The following is a 24,804-nucleotide window of genomic DNA, read 5'->3' on the forward strand; positions in this document are numbered from 1 at the left end:
GAAGTTGGGAGTAGGCCTAGTTCTAACTACATGTAGGCTAAATGTACGAACAACGTTACAAAATAACATTCCAGTATCAAATGTGGCACTTGTTTGGATACTGGAGCTTACTGACAGAGCAGTTTCAGTTTCAACTTGACGTGAAGTCAATGATCCATACTTGCGGATGCCAAACTCCCCCCAAAAAGGGGTAAACAGCTTCAGAACTATCTTTGCAAACTTCAGAACTATCTTTAGCCTTTTCTTGTTGCTAGTGCTGAACAAATGTGCAAGCACATAAAACACCAGCATAAAAGAAGATATGTTTTCCATTATCATTATTTTATAAACATTTTCAACCACACACACACACACAAAGGAGAAGCTGATAGATGTTGAAAGGGTACCAAAAAAAGAGACCCCATGAGGCCGACTGGACTGGGATCGTTCATATTGTGTACTGCACTGTTCTTTATATAGATCTTTCTAAAGAATGAATAGGGCATTTGACCTCTGTATTATTTTTAAACCTCAGTGAAATGGATTACTGAAAGTTCATAGACACTATTAACTTAAAACAATCAAAAATAAAATAAAACAAATACACTGCCCCCAACCTGCTGGTCCTAAAAACACATTTAAACACAGCAGCTTTATATACAATTGTGTATAAATAAAGATGTTGAGGGAAGAGGATTTGAGGTTATTTGAGGGAAGAGGATTTGAGGTTATTTGGGATTGTAACTGAGCTTGGAACCAGACAAATCTCAGAGTGCATTTGAATTTGCCTGGGCACATCTATCTGATCTCTCCATTCAATCTGCCAGCCAGCAGAGACGCAGCCAGGCAGCTACAGTGCTACGGACAGTACTAGGTGACCTCGCCACGGAGATCTATGTACAGTGAGGCCCATAAGTATTTGAACCCATGCTAAAGTTGACTAAAAAGAGGAATATAAAATTATCTTTTGGAAATTGATCTTAATGCCTTAAGTAAAAAAATGAGGAAATATCCAACCTTTAAGGACACCAATTGTGAATTAATAATGTATCATAAATAAATAAATGTTCTTCCTTAAAATACAGGGGGCGGCCACAGCCATGGCGAGACTGGCTGAGGCACCTGCACCGTATGCCGGCGACCCGGGTTTGATTCCCGCCCCCGTGGTCCTTTCCAGATCCCATCCCGATTCTCTCTCCCAATTGCTTCCTGTCATTCTCCATTATCCTGTCAATTAAAGGCATAAAAAGCCCCAAAAATATATAAAAAAAAAAAAAAAACTACAGGGGGCATATGTATTTGCACCCCTACGTTAAATTCCCATAGAGGAAGGCTGATCTTTATTTTTAAAGGCCAGTTATTTCATGGATCCAGGATACTATGAATCCTGATAAAGTTCCCTTGGCCTTTGGAATTAAAATAGCTCCACATCATCACATACCCTTCACCATACCTAGAGATTAGCATGGTGTGTATTTCAGTTAGCCTATTGGCTGGTTTGATTTGCATTGAGCTCAATGAGCATCAAACCAGCTAATAGGCTAACTGAAACCACACACTGCTAGAGCATTTGTTAATGGCTGGTATTTTAGCATTTTCCCAGAAAAACACAGGTCCATGTAAGCATCAAAGCAACAAGCTACTTCCACAACTACAATGTCTGGGGTGTTTGGGGAATCTCTAAGGACAATTCTTAAGAGCACTTGCGTTGCGCAGATCTCTCTCTCTCTCAACACGCACGCACGCACACACACAAAAAAGTGTGGAGGAACGTTGTGAACCAGAGTATCGTTTTATTAAAACACCAAATACAACAAAGGCCTTCAGAAAAGTAGACCAAATATAATATAATATAGATTTGGTATTTGAAGACAATCAAAGAATATTCCTCAAATAAAAAAGATTTAGGTGTTGAACTTAGTATAAGAATACTGATTACTGGACCAATTTTAAGATCTTAAGATTTTTTAAGCCATTTTAATACTTTTGAGATTATTTCAATCTTAAGAGATCACTAGTTGGCCATAAAAGCGCCATAAAAAATAGTGTTATCACTATTCATATCACTATGTTCTCTTCTTTCCCTTCTTTCCCTCACTACAGTACATTCTTACAGTTAAAGCAAATGCAATAGCAAATAATCTAATGGCCTGCTTCTGAAATAAATGAGTTACTATGATGCACCACTACCATCAAAATAATTAGAGAATTCTTTCCAGATACCAAACAAAATTAATGAAATAAAACCCATGAAATAGACCAGTCCGCCTCATGCACATTACACATCTTTGGTACATGGTACTTACTGGTCTATAACCTGCCTCATATACTGTACACAGAGTAGACAAGCAGCTTTTAAGGCCATGATTTGGCAAATTCAAAACATAACATCTTTCTCCAAATGACATGCCGTCACAAATCTGTATTAATGTAGATTGTAGTACACACAATATAATAAACTCATATAATAAGCTCATCAACACCAATATACAGTGCAACACTGGGCTTTCAACAAATTCAGAGACAAATTCAAAAGAATGTGAAAAACTAAGCACTTAGTCTCCTCTGAAAGATGAAGTGTATGAGAAGTGAGCTGCAATGCAACACACACACCTTTGTAGGTTTAGCTCTTCTTCAGACCTCTCAGAGCTTGCATACTTCCATTTCACTTGTAACGTCTGGTCACATTTCATATCCTGTCTTCTCAACCCCCTTTTCACCTTCATTTGTGCGTTTTGCCTGTGCACTCTGATCCTTTAGGGGAGAAATAATAACTTTACAGTATATAGACACTTCTACAATATTTGCCATTTTTATGTAATCTAGATCATCTTTTTTATAACAAAAATGTTATATCCCAATATATATCCCAATAACAATAAATATCACAACATAGCTGTACATGCAATGAAAAAACAGTTAATACACAAAAGTTTGGGGTCACTTAGAAATTTTCATTCCACTCCATTATAGACAAAATACCAGCGGAGATCAGTTGCATTGTTTTTATGATAAAGTTCCCTTGGCCTTTGGAATTAAAATAGCCCCACCGTTCACCATACCAAGAGATGGCATGGTTTTATTTTAGTTAGCCTAATAGATGGTTTGATTTGCATTGAGAGATGATCTTATGGAAAGTACCCCATGCCAATCTCTAGATATGGTGATACTAATCATACATACTAAACAATGACTGTCATGCCAGATTGGCATTACAGGCTCATTTCCAAAGTTATTTAAATTGGTACTGGTATAAATCCATTGGCTAGCTGAATGAAATTATTAATAATTAACTTGGAAATGGAGTCCCCTAGAATTTTTGTGGGCTGTTTATGGTTCTCTTTAGTTTTGTATGGTCTTGTTTGGTACTGCACATTGTCTGGTTATGTTGCTGATCGGATCATGAATTGCCATAGCAACGAAGAGGATTAACTGAAGAATTTGTTGTGTCCGCATCAAGGGCTTGCATTTTGTTTGGTTATATTGCTGATCGCATCATAAATGTCCACAGCAACAAAGATGATTGATTGAAGAATTTTTGGGTATTTGTGGGTGCCCGGATCAAGAGTTTCTGGTTATGTTGCTGATCGGATCATAAACGGCCACAGCAACAAAGAGGATTGACTGAAGAATTTGTTGGAATTTGTTTTGGTAGGCTTTGATGCCAGCAATCAAGGGCTTGCAGATCAAAAACTGTGACATGTTGCATAATGTTAAATAGACTGGTTTATTGATTGGCCATTGTGGGAAATCTCCTACCTACAGCACAAGGAATTCTCCTGTGTTTATCTGAAATGAGGTCTGTTTGTGGTTTAACATAAAATTATCAGTTGTTAGATGGACGAGATAGAGATAGAGAATTTGACTTTTAAAAACAGTTTTCAATGTATGCTGGGGATGAATAGCCTAGAAATCTAGACGCACACTAGCGGTGGCAAATTAATTTGCTCAGCCTGTACGTCTAGTATCAAACCATAGTGATTTCTATTGGCTGACGCCGTGGACGTCATCCAATCACAGCGCTTTATTTTGTTAGAGAGTCTTAAGGCGGGCTTGACAGGATGACGACAGTCCTGTGACGATGAACAACAAGGAAGGTGGCTATGGCGAACGAAGAGCGGTTGTTTGAATCGGCGTTGGCATCAACTTTGGAGGAGTTGGACTTGTGCTTTTATTTGAAAGTTGAGCAACACAATGCACTTAAGTCATTCCTTTCAAAGAAAGGTGTATTTGCCGTTTTGCCGACCGGATACGGATATGGTTGTAGCACTGGCCTAATGCATGCCTAGGCAGTTTGAAAGACAATTCTCTGCCCGCCCCTTGGATTAAGCGAGGTGAATGGCTCGATTCCAGACTATACATTTCAATGATATAGGATGGCCCGCCAGGCTAGGGGATGAAAAGATATACTGTAGGAAGTAAGGAACCCATATCTCTCACCTGTACATCCTTCTGGGAGCTTCTGAATGTCTCCCTTTGGCACAGTGTCAGTGCCTCCTTCTGCTGGAGGGCAGCCCAAAGAATCTGGTCCCGCAGTCTCCTCATGGCCTGCTCCATGTGGAGCTCCTGCTGCACATCCCTCTCATATCCCAGGTCCACATGCATATCCTAGGAGGGAATTGAAGGGAGAAAGCGATGACAATTGAGCTTGTTATAAATAATCATGCACTGAATGAAAATGCATCTCAAAGAAACATTCCTGTCCACTCAGACTGTTTGATTTCTGTCTTCCAGATATTGGAATGGCTAGGGAGTGACCTGCATTTAACATGAAGTCCTTAAGTATTACAATCTCACATTCATGATGTCCTGGTTGCTCTGCAGTATAACAGATAGTGTGGCAAGGTCTGCTTCCCTCTCTCGCTCTGCCTGCCTAAGAATGGCAAGTTCTTTCTCCATATCCTGTTCCTTCTCTCTGAGTTTAGAGAGACAAGCAATCATGTTCTGAAAGAAGGATCATTTCAGTTAGATTACAAAAACAATGCCCTCCAGAATTATCACCCTGAGAGATCTTAATTAAGGAAATGTAAATAATTAATGATCTCATACATATTGAACTTAAAGTTGGTCTAAGTGTATGAATTCAAGAGATATTGAAGAGTGTTGGCTCACACAAATTAAAGGTGCTCTAAGCGATGCTGGTTAACGTCACTTCTGTTGACGTTCAAACAAATCAGAGAGCTAGATCGCTACTTCCTCCCCCTCCCTCCCGTGCAACTGAATCTCCTTAAAATTACTGCAATAAAATGCTTTCCCCAAATCACTTTTCACATTTTTTTCAAGAGTAATATTATCGGTTATCCTATCGGTATCGGCCACAACAAACCAATAAATATCAGTTATCGTTATCGGCCCTAAAATTCCATACAGGTGGATCTCTAGTAAATAGTGACCCTGCAAGATCCCTAGTCGTTGCAAACTCATAGTCTGTGACTAGTCAGTGATAGGGCTGCACGATTTGGGGAAAATATCTAATTGCGATTTTTCTGACAGATATTGCGTTTGCGCTTTGCAATACAATGTTTGCAAAACTGATTCAGTTTCCAAATGTCTCTTTAATTTGTACCACCCCTGATTGGTGAGCACGACTGGTGCATAAGAAGCACAGCACCCCCAACTGACTATGAAGCCAATCAGAATTTCTGTAATTGCGTTGGTTCATACTGAAATTATGATTGTGATTGCGATAATTGTGCAGCCCTAGTCTGTGACTTAAAAACTGTATGACTTGTCTTTAGATGTGCAAGTGTCTGAGACTGTAGTCTTTCAAAAATGTTAAAAGATTTCAAAGTTTTTTTCAAAGTCTTCTGGTGTAAGGATTCCATAAGACGTATTCCAAAAAGTTATAGCTCACCATCTCGTGAACAAACTATGCTATGACAGAAACAGAAATACTGGCAGTTTAAGAATCAGTCCATTTTTTAAAAATGTGATTAAAAATTGACTGCCATTACACAACACACCCACCTGCACAACTATTGCTGCCCAAATCATTGGTATCGCTGCCACTGAATATAGCTACACCTTAATTAGTGTAGGTGTGTTTGTTTATCTTTTCTGCAAATGGTGCAAATTGTCCAAATGAAGTCTGCTTCAACCACTTTTATGTTTTTGTTTTATGATTCATTTATTGGTCAGACTCAGACTAAAACTGAAAGATTCTCTGAAGTTGGATGATTCACATAATACCATATCAGTTGATGTATGACTAATCTGATGAGAAATAACAAGGTTTAAGAAGATTTTTAAAGGATTTCATACAATATGAGAGCTCAGTCCACTTACCTCAATGTTCTTCATTGCTGTATTCATCTTGATATACAGTAAATCTGCATTTTCAAATTTATTTCCCATCTCCACACGTAATTTTCTCATCCAAGCGATGCATTCCTGAAGAACAAGGAACGGTCATCAGTAGGGCCGCAGCAATTAATTGAATAATTGAATAGTTGTCAGCTAGTTAAATGGCTCAAGTCATTGGGAACAAATACAAACAAATATCTAATTCCTTCTTAAACTTAAATATTTTCTGATTTACTTACTGCTCTATGACAGTGAACTGAATATCCTTGGAATGTGGACAAAGCAAGGCATTTGAGAACGAATCAGCATTATTTCTGACTTTTTATTGACAACTAATCAACTAATTGAGAAAATTGTTTATGAAAATAACTGAAGCTAATAGTCATTAGGCTAACCTGCAAAGCACTTCATTGAAGCAGAGTTCATTCACCTGAGGCAGAGAATCACTCACCTGAATTAGTTTCACACTGTCATGCAATGAATGGCTCAATTTCTGCACAGGGGCATTCTCAACTGTGGAGTCAACGCAAGTCTGTGGACCAAGCCAAGGAAATTATTTAACAATCTAAACCCTCAGACAGCCCGGAAAAGTTTAAAGCATCAAAAACCAAACATTAATAAGTTAATAAGCATGCTACATGCCAAATAAATACAGTACCCTCCAGAATTATTGGCACCTCTGCTAAAGTTGACTAAAAAGAGGAATATAAAATCATCTTTGGGAAATTGATCTTAATGCCTTAAGTAAAAAAATTAGGAAATATCCAATCTTTAAAGGAACACGCCATCCAATGTCAGTAGTAATATCTTACCTTAATTTTCACGAGTTGAGTCATACCATTCCCGTGTCGGTAAGTGCACTCAAACACTGGTGCGCGGCGTAAATGTGTTAGCATGTTGCTATGCTAGCGGGCTCAGCCATAGAGGGAGGAAGATAGCAGTAATCAAAAACATCCACGTTTTCCCTACTTAAATACAGTTCAACAAGTAGTTGATAAAAATGTGTAAGGTCACACAACATGAAACGTGGCGATTTTCCAAGCGAATAAACAGGAGAACTACAATGTGTGGCGCAATAGCACTTAGGGAGTACTTCGACCTAGCGTAGTAATATTAATTAACACCTAATTCTAGATCCTATCCACCGTTTGCAGCGAAGCGGAATTCTATGAAACATGAAATCACTATAATACTTCTGCTTGTTATCACAACCCTTCACAATGCATGTTATAACCATGATTGTTCACAATCTACTTTACCACTACCTGCTACTTTGCTAAGTCAGCTCAAACTAACGCCAGCAGGGCAGGTTGTCTCTATTTACGGAAATTACTGTGTGTGTGCCTCGGAGGGGGAGGGGTCGGCTGAGGGGTCGATCCAGCTCTGTGGTGGATAGGATCTACAATTAGGTGTTAACTAATATTACTACGCTAGGTGGAAGTACTCCCAAGTGCTATTGCGCCACACATTGTAGTTCTCCTGTTTATTCGCTTGGAAAATCGCCATGTTTCATGTTGTGTGACCTTACACATTTTTATCAACTACTCATGCAACTGTATTTAAGTAGGGAAAACGTGGATGTTTTTGATTACTGCTATCTTCCTCCCTCTATGGCTACGTCTGAGCCCGCTAGCATAGCAACATGCTAACACATTCGCGCCGCGCACCAGAGCGTTTGAGTGCACGTACCGACACGGGAGAGGTATGACTCAACTCGTGAAAGTAAAGGTAAGAACATATATTACTACTGACATTGGGTGGCGTGTTCTTTTAAGGAAACCAATTTTCTTTGTGAATGAATAATGTATAATAAATAAATGAATAATAAATATAAAAATGTTAAATAAATAAATAAATAAATGTTCTTCCTTAAAATACAGGGGTCATAAGTGTTGGCACCCCTATGTTAAATTCCCATAGAGGCAGGCAGATTTTTATTTTTAAAGGCCAGTTATTTCATGGATCCAGGATACTATGCATCCTGATAAAATTCCCTTGGCCTTTGGAATTAAAATAGCCCCACATCATCACATACCCTTCACCATACCTAGAGATTGGCATGGTTTTATTTCAGTTAGCCTATTAGCTGGTTTGATTTGCATTGAGCTCAATGAGCATAAAAATAAAAATGACTATCAGTATTTTCATAACTTACCACTGTAGGAAAATTTGACACAGCTCTGCTTTTCTTTGATTCTTTTGTCTTATTCTGGAGCTGTCCATCTAGAGTCTTGATGTGGGTCTGAGCCTGATCCAGCTGTTCTTGCAACTGCTTGACAACAGTATGCATTTGGCCTGTTCTGATCTAAAACAAAATGGATAACAACCATGCATTTGAAAAAGTGTAAAAGTAAAGGAATTTAACTTTTCAAACTTAAACAGTTCCCTTCAAAATAGCAATAACATTTGAGTAAGAATAAGAGACAAGAGATGAAATGTTCAACATAAGTAGGTGAGAAGTATGGGAATAGATTCATTGAAGTTTACCACATATCTACAGACTCTTAGGCGCGTGGGTGCGTTTTTCGTTTTTGTAAACTTTATACTTTTTGAGATATTAACAAAAAACAAGCTTATTTTCCCCCATAGACTTTGCATTAGCATTAGGACATCATAAAGGGCTATTAACAATTTAGAATGCAATCAACTGTCTCTGTGCTCTCTCACTGACTGCAGCAACTTCAATGGAACCTCTTCTCTGTCTCTCTCCATTGAACTGGATAGCTCACTTTTCTCTTCCCCACATTCTTTCACTTCATCCATTAAACTATCGGTCTATTAACATCTACCTATGCACATCCATTAATTCACCATTAAATAATTTAACTATTTAAACTACCGTAAAACTACCGTTCAGGTCGGAAAATCTGGAATCTTGGAATCTGGAAAGAATCACATCCCTGCAAAATACCGATGCGCTGTTTAAAGTTGCGCTGCTTGCTGTTAAAAGGGAATGACTGATGTCATTTTCATTGGTTTAAAGGATGTTACGCCCAAAACACACCCAGGAGTGATTAAGAAACATAAGACAAACCTTTTTGCGTCATTCGCCGACGTTTGATAACAAAACCACCCCCAATGTTGAATGGACAAACCCCGAAATTTGTTTAAGCTATTCGTCAGTGGCCATGCATTTTAGATCGCCAAGATATAGCTCGAAGTCTATGGGGGGTTTTTCCTGCCATTAATAAAATTAAAATGAAAACAGTGAAATTAAAATGAAAAACTCGTTTTGCCATTTAATTTTCAAAGTGTCAGTGCAATTATCCTGCCAAATTTAAAAATAAAATGAAATCTATACATTTGGCTTTTAATTTTCCTGATAAACACGATACATTTGTGACAAAAATAAAAATAAATTGAAAACGTCTATTTGTCATTTCATTTTCATTACCATCCTGGTATATTACTGCCAAAAATGAAAATGAAAATGTTAGTTGGAAAATGAAAATGCAAACTTTACTTTGACTTTGCCTTTTCCTGACAATGCGCACAATGTATGCCAAAATGATAAATAAAATGAAAACTGACACCTGCTTGCGATTTATTTTCCATTTCTCTTTTTTCATTTTCATTTTCAAGTTCACAACATGCAAATGAGCTGCATTGTTAATGAGATGTATGTGGGTGGTGCTCTGATGACGACAAATTAAATGCGCCTACCATGATCATGATTTAGCTAGGGATGGGCAAAGCGAGGCTTTATGATTCTAAGCAATTGTGCCGAATTGTTCCAAAGCTTTGAAACAATTCCGACACCTCAGAGCTGTTTAGGGTGAAACAAATCTGTCAAATGCTTCGTATTAGAGATGCAGTCTTTAAAGTTTGTGGCTCGCTGTGTTACCTGTGTTCAGTCTTTGTCAAAAGCTAAGCAGCATGCCCTTGGTCAATTACTGGATGGGAGACCACATGAAGTCACAATAAAGGGAGTCTTATTGCTGCCACTATGTGTTCTCTAAATCACTTTCTTCTTATAAAAACTCTCGATTTTTGACCATTCTGAGAGTTTAGTTGAAACGGTGTGGTTAATGGTGAAGTAAGAAAACAAACAGATACGATCTGAAACAATACCTTACAAATAAAATGGGGATCGAACCACATTTGAGCAGCCTGGGCTACCGTGCAAAAAACACCCTCACTAACCACTACACCATCATGGTTATTGCATAAGAGAAAGCTACACTGTTAATTGAACGCGCGGGCACGCCTGCCGACACCGGTGAAATGCACCGAAGGTTCACTTAACTTTGGTCACATGACATGGGGATTTTGAACGATGTTTCGAAGCAGTGATCACATGACATGGCTGTTCTGAACCACGTTTCGAAGCAGTGTTTCGAAACACTTGTGCTTCGAAGCCTCGACACTGATTCGAGACGTCGGTTTCGAAAGTCACACCCCTAGATTTAGCTTTAGATCAATAAACGCGGTTGGTTGACGGCAAGATGGCAGCCAGATCGGTCCAAGACGAGGCCGTAGCGGCCCTAGAGTCTGCTCAATTCGTCGGAGAGGACAGTACCTAAATCCAAGCTCCTGCATTCTACGCCGCACTGTCCTCTCCGACGAATTGAGCAGGCTCGCGATTTTTGTTGCGGTCATTCCTAACTGCACATAGGCTGTAATCGTCTCGGCAGGGATATCCTGCCTGGGCCGGCCTCGTGTGATACAAGGGGACTCTAGGGCCGCTACGGCCTCGTCTTGGACTGATCTGGCTGCCATCTTGCCGTCAACCAACCGCGTTTATTGATCTAAAGCTAAATCAAAGATAATGAATGCGTAGTAATGAATCATTTTGGCATGAATTTTGATAATGAATGCGTAATGAATCATTTTGGCATACATTGTGCGCATTGTCAGGAAAAGGCAAAGTCAAAGTGAAGTTTGCATTTTCATTTTCCAACTAACATTTTCATTTTTGGCAGTAATATACCAGGATGGTAATGAAAATGAAATGACAAATAGACGTTTTCAATTTATTTTTATTTTTGTCACAAATGTATCGTGTTTATCAGGAAAATTAAAAGCCAAATGTATAGATTTCATTTTATTTTTAAATTTGGCAGGATAATTGCACTGACACTTTGAAAATTAAATGGCAAAACGAGTTTTTAATTTTAATTTTATTAATGGCAGGAAAAACCCCCCATAGAAGTCTTGCTGTAAGGTGAATTCCAATTCCAACTTACAGTAAGTGCATTCCAATTGGTTTGGATGCGTTCTTTAATTATACAGACAAAATATTTCTGTAGGAGTCTGAATGTCCTTTACATCCTTTCTTTCAGAACACTGAACATAGTTCATAAATATAGTTCCTTGCAAACTTGCTCGTAGCTGTCGGTCTTCTGTATAACCTTGATCAGACAGCAACTCACATCGACTGAAAGAACCAGTTCTCACCAAAGGCTCCATCCTCCCATATCCATAGTTATGAATTCAGTATGGGACTGTACTTTTCACACTTCTCACACACAAGTTATGGTTTACATGAACAATAGAAACAATACAATATCACAAAGTACAAACTTAATATTGTTACCAAATACAACTTCAATTAAAGACGTGCTTATTATGCATTTCATGAACACACGTGTGTGATTGATCTTACCTTCTTGTGTAGAGGTAGAAACTCATCCTGAATTTCAAGCAGTACATCCCTGTTTCCGCTGTCCACTTCCATTTCCTCCTCATTCTGCTCTCCAAAATCCAGCTCTCTTGCCAGCGCCATGCCATGTCCCAACTCTCTTTTTTTACACCCACTCGCTCTTTCTAATACAGGAATGCGACTCCCTACTGGAGAAATCAGTGGTTTCCAAGGTATACATTTTACCTCTTTAAGAATGCCCTCCAAGTTGGATGGAGTTTCTGGCTGATAAAACGGATCACATGCATCAATAGAGTCCAGTGACTGTAAGGAGTTAGCTTGAGATTGATACCGCAAGGATTGGCATGAACCTCCTAAGGATGTGGGACTACAACTGACAGATGGCACTCTAGACCAATTGAGAGGCATGCTTTGAGACTTATCACGAGAGAGGGCCAGTGGGGAAAAGGGCTGAAAGGGGAGATTGCGGGGAATCCCACAGACAGACTCATAATCAGAATCAGATACTCTCAGAGAGTTACAGCCTTGACAGTTTTTCCCCTTTTGGCACCATTTCCCTGTTCTCTGGAAATAGGGACAACAGTTTGACTTCTCTGACCAGCACTCGTACTCTGACAAGGCCAGATTATCTCTCATCATTGACCTGTATCCCTCCTTTTCATCTTCTACTTCACTTAAGTTTTCCTTCGATTGAAATTCAGAGGGCTGATCCTGCAAGTAAGTGTTACGTACCCACTGCCTGATCTTATCCCTCTCCAGTTTAAGCTTCTGCAACCTTTCAGAGGACAGTAGTTTGACTCTGCTGATTACTGTGTCAAACTTAAAGACTCGTTCAAGAAGGGACGCACACTTGCCACATAGAAACTCCCTTTGCCCACTGCCCCTTGGTACAGGCTGTCCTAGTATATGAGTTAGGATGCTGAGAAGATCCGCTCCCTTTGAGGGGGATGGTAATGTCTGAGGAGAAGGATAGAAGCCCAGAGACAAAGTACTGCCTGTATAAGGGAGATCAGAGAAGAATATAAATGAAATGGCATAAAACAAATACTGAAAACTGTATGATCGCTACTCAGGTGGCACAAATACATCAAAAACTATTTTGTTACTACAAATACTGACAAAATAAATTACAAAATACTGATGAAAAATGTATTTCATTAATACAAGCAATTTGGAAATACAAAAACACTGACACAATAATCATGGCATACCAACTTTTAAAAGAAACTACAAGGCATATTATTGAAAATGTATCCCCAAGAGACAAGAAATACTATTTTCTGATTGGCTGGCAGAGGGCTATTAATTCTGTACAATGGGGCTTGGGACATTGAAGTATATCTAATCTGGAAAAAAAAATTTAATCAGCGTCCCATATCAATGTAAACGATGATTGAACTAACACCAAGCAGGCTTCGTAACAGTGGAATCAACTGTAACAAAGCAGACTACCCACCATCATTTCCATAACCAATGGAAGTAGTATGACAAATTGAACAGGTCGGCCTCTTTTTAAACTGAACTGCATTTCCCTTTTTGTGCTATAAATGCATGCCTATTGCCTACATACATGACTGGCAACATGGGGGACAAACAGAATAACATCCTGTAAGGTGTCCCGATATACAGAATGAATTAACTTGGAGGAGAAAACTCCAATCTGTTTCACATCGGGGAAGTCTTTGCGTCTGTCTTCTCCATTTTTTCTGCATATCAGGACACCTCGGCGGATGTTATCCCTTACATAAATGTGGTTTTAAGGTCGTGTAGCGAGAATGAACATTAGCTATTACTGTAGGTACTCAAGGTCATGGTCATCTGGGGTCCATGTCCAATGTTATCCCTCAGTATTTTATCTGCATCGTTATCAAATTTTAGTCTTGTAGCACTTGACACACCTGACAATTCAAGCTTCTGAAGTTAGTTACTTTTAAAAATGTGTGAACTCTGAGTCTTTGCATACACAGCTCAAGTTGTGAACAAGCAATATCCTACAAATAATTTAATAACCAAGTTTTATGAAGTGCTGGCAAAAACATCTGAAATGACCACCATTCTAACTTTCACTCACCTGATGAGAACTTTGTGAAGTGTGAATTTGGATGAACATTTGAACGAGTGAATAAAAAATAGAAATAATTATCCCAGGAAGTCCCAGAAATATGACTTGAATAGAAGTTAGTTAGTTATTAACAATTAATTGATAAACTTTTAGAATACTTTGAGCACTGATGCAGTCAGCATAGGCCTCTTTACATTGTTTTGTAAGCCTACATTTCATTCCGTTTTCAATGGTAAACGCGAAACAGCGCCAAAACAACCACCAGTGGACAAAATCTATTTGGGAATCGGCTTTTATTTGAAGTTTTATGGTAACTCCAATATAATATAGACGGAATGCACCGACAGCAGTCTATAGAATATATATCTGAGAATTCCTATAGCATAGCAGCTCTTTTGGAATCTATTTCGGGGGTGGGTAGCAAACTAGAAAGTTACTAGGTCGGTAATCGCCTACAGAGGGCCGCTCAGACAATGGCAGCAGTGCCATTCGTCATGTTGTGAGGTTATGTGCCATCAAAATGATTTTGGAAACGTTATGTTAAGGTCAAAAAGCTGTTAAGGGTGCCTTTAACTGATACTATCTCTGGGAAGCTTCTGAAGGCAGTTTCACAACTGGAGCTGGTGTAATTCCACTGTAAGATCTTTTGTACCAATGTATAGGGTAGATATGACAGTGAAACTGTGACGCTGTGGTAATATTGAATGGATTTTGACCTTCAGCGATGGTCAGTCTATGTTGCAGTAATGGTTCTTATTTTTCCCACTTATTTTTCCCACTTTTTCCGTGGCCTACTGGTTAGGGCTTCGGACTTGAAACCGAAGGGTTGCCAGTTCGATCCCCCGACCAGTAGGAAAAATGTGGGCGGGGGAAGTGGTTGAGCACTGCTCTCCCATGCCCAAATCCAAGACTGAAGTGCCCTTGATCAAGGCATCTAACCCCTCACTGTTCCCTGAGCACAACTCACTGTAGCAAGGCAGCTCACTGCTCTGGGTTAGTGTGTGTTTCACCTCACTGTGTGCTCATAAGTATAAGTATAAGTATATATACATCTATATACAGTATATACATGCATAAGTATCTTGAATTTCCCCTTGGGGATCAATAAAGTATCTATCTATCTATCTATCTATCTATCTATCTATCTACTCTTTTAATCCCGTGAGGGAAATTTGGTCTCTGCATTTATCCCAATCTGTGAATTAGTGAAACACATTCAGCACACAGTGAGCCCACAGTGAGGTGAAGCACACACTAGTCCCGGCGCAGTGAGCTGCCTGCATCAACAGCGGCGCTCGGGGAGCAGTGAGGGGTTAGGTGCTTTCCTCAAGGGCACTTCAGCCGTTCCTACTGGTCGGGGTTCGAACCGGCAACCCTCCGGTTACAAGTCCGAAGCGCTAACCAGTAGGCCACGGCTGTGCTTCACCTCACTGTGTGTTCACTAATTCACGGATGGGATAAATGCAGAGACCAAATTCCTTGTATACGCAAGTATACTTGGCCTATAAACCTGATTTACAAATATAGCTGCCAAGCAGCAATGAGGGGGCCAAGCTCTTTGCAGATACTTGAGCCGTCGAGATGGCAGGACGCATCCTGATGCGTCCTCAGGATGTGGTCCCGAGTACGTACAAAATTTGGTGTCGATACGAGAAAGTGTTGTTAATTATAGCACCCCTTGTGGTCAACGGTGACTACATTTATTGTGCATCCTCTGGATTTGGTCCCGAGTCTAAGTACCAAGTTTGGCGTCGATACGATAAAGTGTGGCTAATTATAGTGCACCTTGTGGTCAACGGTGACTAAATTTATTGTGCAATGAGGGGGCCAAGGTTGTTGCAGATACTTGAGCCGCCGAGATGGGAGATAAATTTGACATTGCCGAGGTCTCAACTGCTTCGCCTGCAAATTGCCTAAAGGTCTCTACCGCACCACTTGCCCATTGCCAAGTTTGGTGTTGATATGAGAAAGTGTTGTTAATTATAGCGCCCCTTGTGGTCAACGGTGACTAAATTTATTGTGCATCTTCAGGATGTGGTCCCGAGTCTACGTACCAAGTTTGGTGTCGATACGAGAAAGTGTGGCTACTTATAGCGCCCCTTGTGGTCAATGGTGACTAAATTTATTTTGCGTCCTCAGGATGTGGTCCCGAGTCTACGTACCAAGTTTGGTGTCGATACGAGAAAGTGTGGCTACTTATAGCGCCCCTTGTGGTCAATGGTGACTAAATTTATTTTGCGTCCTCAGGATGTGGTCCCGAGTCTACGTACCAAGTTTGGTGTCGATACGAGAAAGTGTTGTTAATTATAGCACCCCTTGTGGTTAACAGTGACTAAATTTATTGTGCCTCCTCAGGATGTGGTGCCGAGTCTACGTACCAAATTTGGTGTCGATACGAGAAAGTGTGGCTACTTATAGCGCGCCTTGTGGTCAACGGTGACTACATTTATTGTGCGTCCTCAGGATGTGGTCCCGAGTCTAAGTACCAAGTTTGGCGTCGATACGATAAAGTGTGGCTAATTATAGTGCACCTTGTGGTCAACGGTGACTAAATTTATTGTGCAATGAGGGGGCCAAGGTTGTTGCAGATACTTGAGCCGCCGAGATGGGAGATAAATTTGACATTGCCGAGGTCTCAACTGCTTCGCCTGCAAATTGCCTAAAGGTCTCTACCGCACCACTTGCCCATTGCCAAGTTTGGTGTTGATACGAGAAAGTGTTGTTAATTATAGCGCCCCTTGTGGTCAACGGTGACTAAATGTATTGTTTGTCCTCAGGATGTGGTCCCGAGTCTACGTACCAAGTTTGGTGTCGATACGAGAAAGTGTTGTTAATTATAGCACCCCTTGTGGTTAACAGTGACTAAATTTATTGTGCCTCCTCAGGATGTGGTGCCGAGTCTACGTACCAAATTTGGTGTCGATACGAGAAAGTGTGGCTACTTATAGCGCGCCTTGTGGTCAACGGTGACTACATTTATTGTGCGTCCTCAGGATGTGGTCCCGAGTCTACGTACCAAGTTTGGTGTCGATACGAGAAAGTGTGGCTACTTATAGCGCCCCTTGTGGTCAACGGTGACTAAATTTTTTGTGCGTCCTCAGGATGTGGTCCCGAGTCTACGTACAAAATTTGGTGTCGATACGAGAAAGTGTTGTTAATTATAGCGCCCCTTGTGGTCAACGGTGACTAAATTTATTGTGCGTCCTTAGGATGTGGTCCCGAGTCCATGAACCATGTTTGCCTCCGATATATGAAAGCCTTGCCAAGATATTAGCTCATTTCCTGTAACTTTAGTGCCCCCCCTAGTGGTCGAAAGTCGAAAGGTTTTTCGGTGTTCTCAGAATGGTCTCCCAAGTCCATGTACCAAATTTGGTGTCGATACAAGAAAGTGTTGTGAATTATAGCGCCCCTTGTGGTCAACAGTGACTAAATTTATTGTGCGTCCTCAGGATGTGGTCTCAAGTCCATGTACTAAGACTGGTTTCGCTACATGAAAGGGTTGCTGAGATATGAGCTCATTTCCTGTTACTCTGATGAAAATGATGACTTTTGACCTGTTGGTGGCGCTAGAGGCTTAGACCCAAAGGTGTGGAAATTGGTGTGCGTGATCATCGCCATGCCCTGATGCCTCCTACCAAATTGGTTTGGATTTGTGAAAGGGTTGCTGACATGCGAGTTCACTTCCTGTTTCTCTAGCGCCGCCCTAGTGGTCAAAAACCTGACCAGTAACTTTTGTTGGGCTTTGTCTAAAGATCATATGTGCCAATTCTTGACAAGATCGGTTAAAGTGTCTGGTCTCTGAAGGTTTTCTTGCTTTCAAAAATTTGAACTGTTGGTGGCGCTAGAGGGTAAGACTTAGTGGCATGTACGTTGGTGGGCGTGGTCAGGGCCATGCCCTGATGGCATGTGCCAAGTTTGGAATTTATAAGTCAAGGCACTGAAGAGATATGAGCTGACTTCCTGTGTGGCGGCTTTGCCGCCATATTTTATTGGCTCTCACCTGCCGACACTTTTGAAATTGAAAACTCTGACTCCTAACTTTTGTGAGGCTTGGTCTGAAGATCATGTGTGTCAAGTTTCGTGAGAAACGGACAAAATTTGAGACCCGTGAAACTTTTGGAAAGTTTGCACCTTGGCCTGTTGGTGGCGCTACAGCAAGCATGGTAATGTCTTGGAAATTGGTGGGTGGGGCCATACCTTTTGCCTTAATCAACTCTGCAAGTTTCAGCTTCATAGGTCCAAGTATTGCGGAGCTACTTGCATTAATGTTGTTAAAAAATTGATGATGTTGGTGGCGCTAGAGTTTTGGGGTCTGGGGTCTGTACATTGGTGAAAGTGATCAGTGCTATGAGTAGAATAAGTGTGCCAAATTTCACAACTTTTCACCAGACGGTTCTATGGGCTGCCATAGACTTCAATGGCAGAGGAAAGATGTTAAATAATAACTAGAAAATGTAATTTCGAGGAAATTACCAGTGCATGAAAATATAAATATACTGTATATTAACATAAAATGCAAAACAAACTTTTATTTGGAAACAGTTGGCAGGAGTCATAGTTGATAACAACTGACAGTTGAAATCTCTAAACAGTTAAATAGTTGAGTAGTTTAAATAGTTAAGTTATTTAATAGTGAATTATTGTAGTGAGGACATTTATTTTGAAACAGTTGTGGGCAGAGGAAATAGGAACAGAATCTGTAGTCTTAATAGAGCCAGATTGTATGCTTAAAGCCTGAGACAGAGTATATAGTTTAAAAGTTGAAATTAGTGTAATGGATGTTGATAGACAGAAAGTTGAATGGATGTTGATAGGCAGATTGTTTAATGGATGTTGGTGGATAGTTTAATGGGTGGATGAGTGAATGGTTTGAAGAGGATGAATGGATAGAAAGTTGGATGGAATGTGCCTTATATCCTTGTAGAATGGAGAGACACAGAGAGAGTTGGCCTAGTTAACCAGAAAGCAGTTGATATAGGTGCAATCAGTTTAACTGGCCCTTTGATGGGTCCTAGTAGTGAGCAGCTGGAAGTTGATACAGGTGCAAATCAAGTTAATTAGCCCATTGTGATGTAATCAGCCCATGTTAAGTCTATGGGGAAAAATAAGCTTGTTTTTTATTAATATCTCAAAAAGTATAAAGTTTACAAAAGTGAAAAATACATTCCCCACGTGTCCTTTTCAAGACCTACGTTACAAAGTTTGAACGAAGTTTCTACGTTAAACGGTTAAAGCTGAATTAGATGCAGAAATTTGGTGGGAAGAAGAAGAAGAAGAAGAAGAAGAAGAAGAAGAAGAAGAAGAAGAAGAAGAAGAAGAAGAAGAAGAAGAAGAAGAAGAAGAAGAAGAAGAAGAAGAAGAAGAAGAAGAAGAAGAAGAAGAAGAAGAAGAAGAAGAAGACTTCGGATAACAGAACAGTGCATTTTCATGCACTGTAATAATAAATATAGCTGCAAGCAGCAATGTGGGGGCCAAGCAGTTGAGCAGGAGTTGTCATGGCAACCCAATGTTGCTACATTATACACACACCCAATTAACCCCCCCCAGTCCCACACACACACATATACACAGATAAACTTCCTCCCCCACACACCCCAATAGCTCCCCACACATACGCACACCTCAAACATCACCAAATGTATTGTGCGTCCTCAGGTTGTAGTCACGAGTCCACATACCAAGTTTGGTGTCGATACGAGAAAGTGTTGCAAATTATAGTACCCCTAGTGGTTGAAGGTCACCAAATTTATTTTGTGTCCTCAGGATAAGGTCCCAAGTCCATATACTAAGTTTGGTTTCAATACGTGAAAGCATTGCTGAAATATGAGCCCCCTTTCTGTGATAATAGCGCCACATAGTGGTCAAAGGTCATCAAATTTATTGAGCTTCTTCCTAATTGGGTCCTGAGACCATGTACTGTACTGAGTTTGGTGTTGATAGGCGAAAGCCTTGCTGAGATATCACTTCACTTCCTGTTTGGCGGCTTTGCCGCCAAACTTGATTGGTCGTCACGGGCAACGGGTTTTGAACATGGTTCCAAAAAGCAATGCATTTGTGAGTCATGGTCTGAAGATCATCTGCGTCAAGTTTCGTGAAAATCGGACAAACTTTGTGAACTTTGATGCCTTTTAAGTGTTTTTGATGACATCCAATATGGCGGTTGGATCATTTATGTTGACGTCACATGTTCGCATGTGGTGGCCTAGGGACCTCTCATGGTATTAACAGATATCACTAATATGCTTTAATTCCAAGAACATGACACGTTACAGTCTAAAACGTCATTTTGCTAATTATAGCGCCACCTATAGGTCAAAAGTCATAACATTTATTGAGCCTCCTCCTAATTGGGTCCTGAGACCCTGTACTGAGTTTGGTGTTGATACGCGAAGGCCTTGCTGAGATCACTTCACTTCCTGTTTGGCGGCTTCGCCAATGGTCACGACGGGCGATGGGTTTTGAATATGGCTCCAAAAAGCAATGCATTTGTGAGTCATGGTCTGAAGATCATCTGCGTCAAGTTTCGTGAAAATCGGACAAACTTTGTGAACTTTGATGCCTTTTAAGTGTTTTTGATGACATCCAATATGGCGGAAGATCCAACATGGCGGAAATTGATGTCATGGGATGCGTCGAGTTCGGTCTCATCCAAGGATTCCAAATATACCTTAATGTTCAAAATGTGGTGTACGGTTCAAACGTTAAGTGCATAGATGCAATAAAAAAATTTAAATGTTGGTGGCGCTAGAGCACTCCAAGTGCAGACTTGAAATTTTGATAAATTAAAGATATGACTGTACCGAATCATTGTGCCGAATATCCCAACTTTTTACTGTATGGTTCAATGGCAAATTAGCGTTTCGTTTTAATAATAATAAGAATACGTAGAATCACTATGGGTTGCCTCGCAGCTTCGCTGCTTGGCCCCCAATAATAGGAAAAGCTAGAATCACTATGGGTTGCCACGCAGCTTCGCTGCTTGGCCCCCAATTTTACAACACACCTGGCTCCACTGGAAATAAATGAGCTGGCTTAAAAGCCTTCCATGCATATGGTCCATCACAGCAGGTCTAATTGAGGCACCCTCTCAAAAATCCACTTATATCTTGCATCATGTTGACTGTTTAGTATATATTATCTGTGATCAGATTTAACATATCACTAGCTATATTAGAGCTGTATTAAAATATAAAACTGTGACTGTAATACCCAAACAGAGGTAACAATTGGTACAATCATGTAATCTGGAATTATGTTGTAGGTTATCTTAATTGTATTGTGCCTTAATTTATACAAATGTATTACGTTAATTTATTGTTGTGAAAATCAATCTCTTACCCCATGGACTGCTAAGGGCAGAACCTGACAGACTTCCCTTGGTAGACCGGTCGGTTGGTGTGTGAGGAGGACCTCCTCTCTGCTTCTGACTGGCATAGAGCCATCGCCTCTGGTTGCCCTGCAGATCTCCTCTGCATATGCGACAGCCGTGTTGTTTGGATTTGCTGCTCATCACAATTCAGTCACACTAGAATAAACATTTGACAAAATATCCGGTCACGGTGACGTTGGTTGGAGTAACTGGGGTCTATGGACTGAACCTAATAACATTTACTAGGGCATCACGGACTACATCATGATGATAATCATTGCTTTTTTTCAATATTGTAATAACAACCTTTTTTCTAGACTGGGCCTTTGATTGAGAATTTGCACAAGTCAAAAACACAAAACCCCAAAAACGAATGCAACAGCAAAACCTATAAGGCGTAACAGAAATAACTGAAGCCCTATTGGCCACCACAGCTAGTGCACTTTATACCCGAGAATATAACCAACAAGGTGATAAACTTGCTTCTTTTGCTGAAAAAACGGCTTATGTTCCTGTAGGCCTACTGCGTTGTGACCATAGACTGTAAAAAAACATGATGTATAAATAGATGTGACATGCACTACTTTGACTTCAGCTCTAGCCAGGCAGCCCAGCAATATTATCGGGGGCCCCAGAATTATTGTCTGTCATAGGGCCCAAATTATCTAGCAGCGCCCCTGGCTCTAGCCCAAGGTGACTGGAGCAGTGATTTACAGTTAGGTCAGTATTTGGACGATGACCATTTTTGTAATTTGCTTCTGTAGCCTACACCATCTGATCTGAAACGAAGCAATTGAGATGTGCTAGGAGTGCAGACTTCAATTCAAGGTCTTGAACAAACTCAGGCGCGCCTGCAGGTGTACGTCCGTACGCACTGTGCGTACCATCAGGCTACTCAACAAGATAAAATTTCCTGTGTGTGTGTTTTGGCCCACCATACCTTCCCAACTATGGACAGTATCCCATTAGCTGCATGCCATCAGGCTACAATTTACAATTTTCTATTGAAGTTAGTGAACACGTTATCAAAACACGCGCACACATTTTGTTTGAGCAGGAGAGAGAATACGCACGCAGGCACGCAACTAGGCTACTTGTTTTCTTTTACTCTGCTATCTATATTATCAGCACACAATGTTGAGATAATTCACTAACTCACTCATCATGGATATCACAAGTTTAAACAACGAAAACAGAAAGAATGGATGCAGCAAAGCTAGGAGTTATTCCAGATGGGCAAGAACAAGGTAACATTTTTCATGTAACATATTGTGTATTAGTGTAGGCTACATATCTTAAACTGTGTAGGCTACGTTTAAACAGTAGGGCCTATTGCGAGTTTAATGTCAGCATGTCGACTTTAAAGTCGACACGTCGAGATTAAAGTAGATATGATATTTCAACTTTATTCTCGAAATGTCGAGTTTAATGTCGACATGTCGACTTTTAAGTCAACATGTCGAGTTTAATCTCGCCATGGCAAAAAATATTTTTTCTTCATGTGTGGCCCTAATACTCCGTCGTAGGAAACGGACAAATATTGTCCATGTGTGAATGCGTACCATAGCATTAATTCCTGCAGGCGTCCCTGAGCAAACTTAGTATTGCACTAACCTTTAGGGATTACAGACATGTTTTAAGCATTTTAGGCTCAAAAGTAATTGGACATATTTCATACAGTTGCTGTGTATGCGACAAGACACAAGTCCAAAAGTCTCTAAAGTTGCCGAAATCAGAGAGCAGGAGAAACTTTTGCAACAGATTATTCCCTACCCTAGTGCATATCCACTGAACTCGTTTTGATGTGTCGTAGCGCGAGCGTGACACACCTAGGCTACGTCTGTTTAGTGTAACCTTCATTTGTATCGGCGAAGTTTAGGCAACTTTTGTACACGAAACAGGGCAAAAACGTGTTGTAAAATATCACATAGTTATACTATTTGTGGAGGCAACGACGCTAGACTATAATGAACCAATCTCAGTGAGGCATTTGGGCTGTCAAGAAATAGCCTAGGAAATCAATAGAATATTTGAGTCGGCTAAGCCACGTGAAAATGAATGTCTATCATGAAGAAGAAGAGCATTTTCAACTTAGCTTACCTGCACCCTATTTATTTCGAAATCTTGCATTGATAGCCTACTGTGAGACACCTTCAAGTCGGTAAAGTATGAGGTAGGCTATACTTCGAACAAGGAAATCACACTAGCCTACGTGGTGGTGTAGCTTACCACAATGTAGACCCGTAATACTGGTAGCCTTGGATAGTCTAGCAGTCTATAGTTATAGGCTAATAAGTATAGCTATATTAATCATATGTGGGTTCATAAAACAGCTTCAACAAAATGTAGGCTACACATTTATACAATGACTACCGTCAACAACATTTTGAGATTGAAGGACACCTTACACTGTCGAGCAGGAACTGAATTCCGTCGTTGAAACCTGGAGAGAGAACCTTGCACTCTACCTTGTTTACGTCATTAGTAATACCTGTTTGAGTTGTTGATACCCACCAGCTGATCTGGAGGGCGTGTGTTGACTAGCCTAAACATTCAAAAACATTATTTCAAAAGTGGCAATGTTATTTGCGTGACTGCAGGCCAAATATTTATAAATTAATATAGCAACTAATCATAAGGTTCAAGCGGATTTACAAATATAGGCAACATTTGTAACATACTGTATCATTCTCTAGGCTAGGCCTACATAGGTAGGCCTACATTTGTCTTTTCTGGCTATTACATTAAAATATTTCATATAGTGCCTTGGCATTCTTAAGGGACTGCTTGACTAAAGATATGATTCATTTTTTCCATTTTATTTTTCTATTGTGTATAATAATCTCAGAACATGCGGTCTGCCCCGTCTAATTGTAACCTATGTGCAGACAACATCTTGTGACTGAGCATGGGAGACCTATGGCCCTAAAATGACTGGACTTCTGAAATTTTCTAGGCAACTGGAGGGGCTGTTGCTTATGCGAGAGCACAAATGTCAGAATGATTTGGTTCAGATTTTACCCTGTCAGTTTACTAGTATCAAGTCTGGAAAATGCAAACTGACACACATCCCATTCCCATTGACCATCATGTTAAAATGTTCAACTTTACAGCAGAAATAAAACATCTTCACAGCCTGGTACAGGTTGGACTCTAGGCCTACAGCTAATTTTCTTGCTCATGACAAATGTTCATGATGCAGCCACGAGTCTCATTCAATTGGATGTTTTAGTGCTGCACTGGGCCAAGAAGATCTATAGCCTACTACATGGATGTGTAGCATAAAAGAGTGCTTGCAACCGTTTCAGCAATTTCTGCACAGAGGTGGAGACCTTATTTCACGTAGGCTATCGGCTATTTAAGTACTTGACCAAAAAGGATACTATAAAGAGCACAACAAATGTATGTAATGTATATTTAATCTGGATAGCCTAGTTTGACAGCACAGCAGCAATAGAGATAGACAGGAAGCAAGTTGTTGACCTATCA

At 40.2% G+C, this 24,804-nt stretch overlaps 1 protein-coding gene across 2 annotated transcripts; it reads right to left on the reverse strand.

The window, feature by feature from the left end:
- Nucleotides 1-1,757: 1,757 nt before the first annotated feature.
- On the reverse strand, nt 1,758-23,839 carry si:ch73-95l15.5. Of its 2 annotated transcripts, none has more exons than XM_042107512.1 (9): nt 23,724-23,839; nt 21,285-21,471; nt 11,888-12,879; nt 8,438-8,587; nt 6,734-6,814; nt 6,265-6,369; nt 4,777-4,923; nt 4,420-4,587; nt 1,758-2,733 (listed from the first exon to the last, which is right to left on the reverse strand). In XM_042107512.1, the coding sequence occupies exons 2-9, from the start codon at nt 21,454-21,456 to the stop codon at nt 2,662-2,664; spliced, it is 1,887 nt and encodes a 628-aa protein (XP_041963446.1). In that variant the 5' UTR covers nt 21,457-21,471; nt 23,724-23,839; the 3' UTR covers nt 1,758-2,661. The 2 variants fall into 2 exon arrangements, with proteins under 2 accessions (XP_041963446.1, XP_041963447.1); XM_042107513.1 differs by lacking the exon at nt 23,724-23,839 and adding an exon at nt 23,416-23,706.
- Nucleotides 23,840-24,804: the final 965 nt, after the last annotated feature.

The sequence above is a fragment of the Alosa sapidissima genome, chromosome 10 (genome assembly GCF_018492685.1).
Source record: "Alosa sapidissima isolate fAloSap1 chromosome 10, fAloSap1.pri, whole genome shotgun sequence".
NCBI lineage: Eukaryota > Metazoa > Chordata > Actinopteri > Clupeiformes > Clupeidae > Alosa > Alosa sapidissima.

What these genes read in the sequence shown, in the direction of transcription:
- si:ch73-95l15.5 (XM_042107512.1), bottom strand. Translation starts at nt 21,456, where the DNA reads ATGAGCAGCAAATCCAAACAACACGGCTGTCGCATATGCAGAGGAGAT. An exon ending in TTCTACCTCTACACAAGAAG is followed by an intron (nt 8,588 to 11,887) that starts GTAAGATCAATC and finishes ATTTTGTTTTAG; the next exon opens with ATCAGAACAGGCCAAATGCA. An exon ending in GCAACCAGGACATCATGAAT is followed by an intron (nt 4,588 to 4,776) that starts GTGAGATTGTAA and finishes ATTCCCTCCTAG; the next exon opens with GATATGCATGTGGACCTGGG.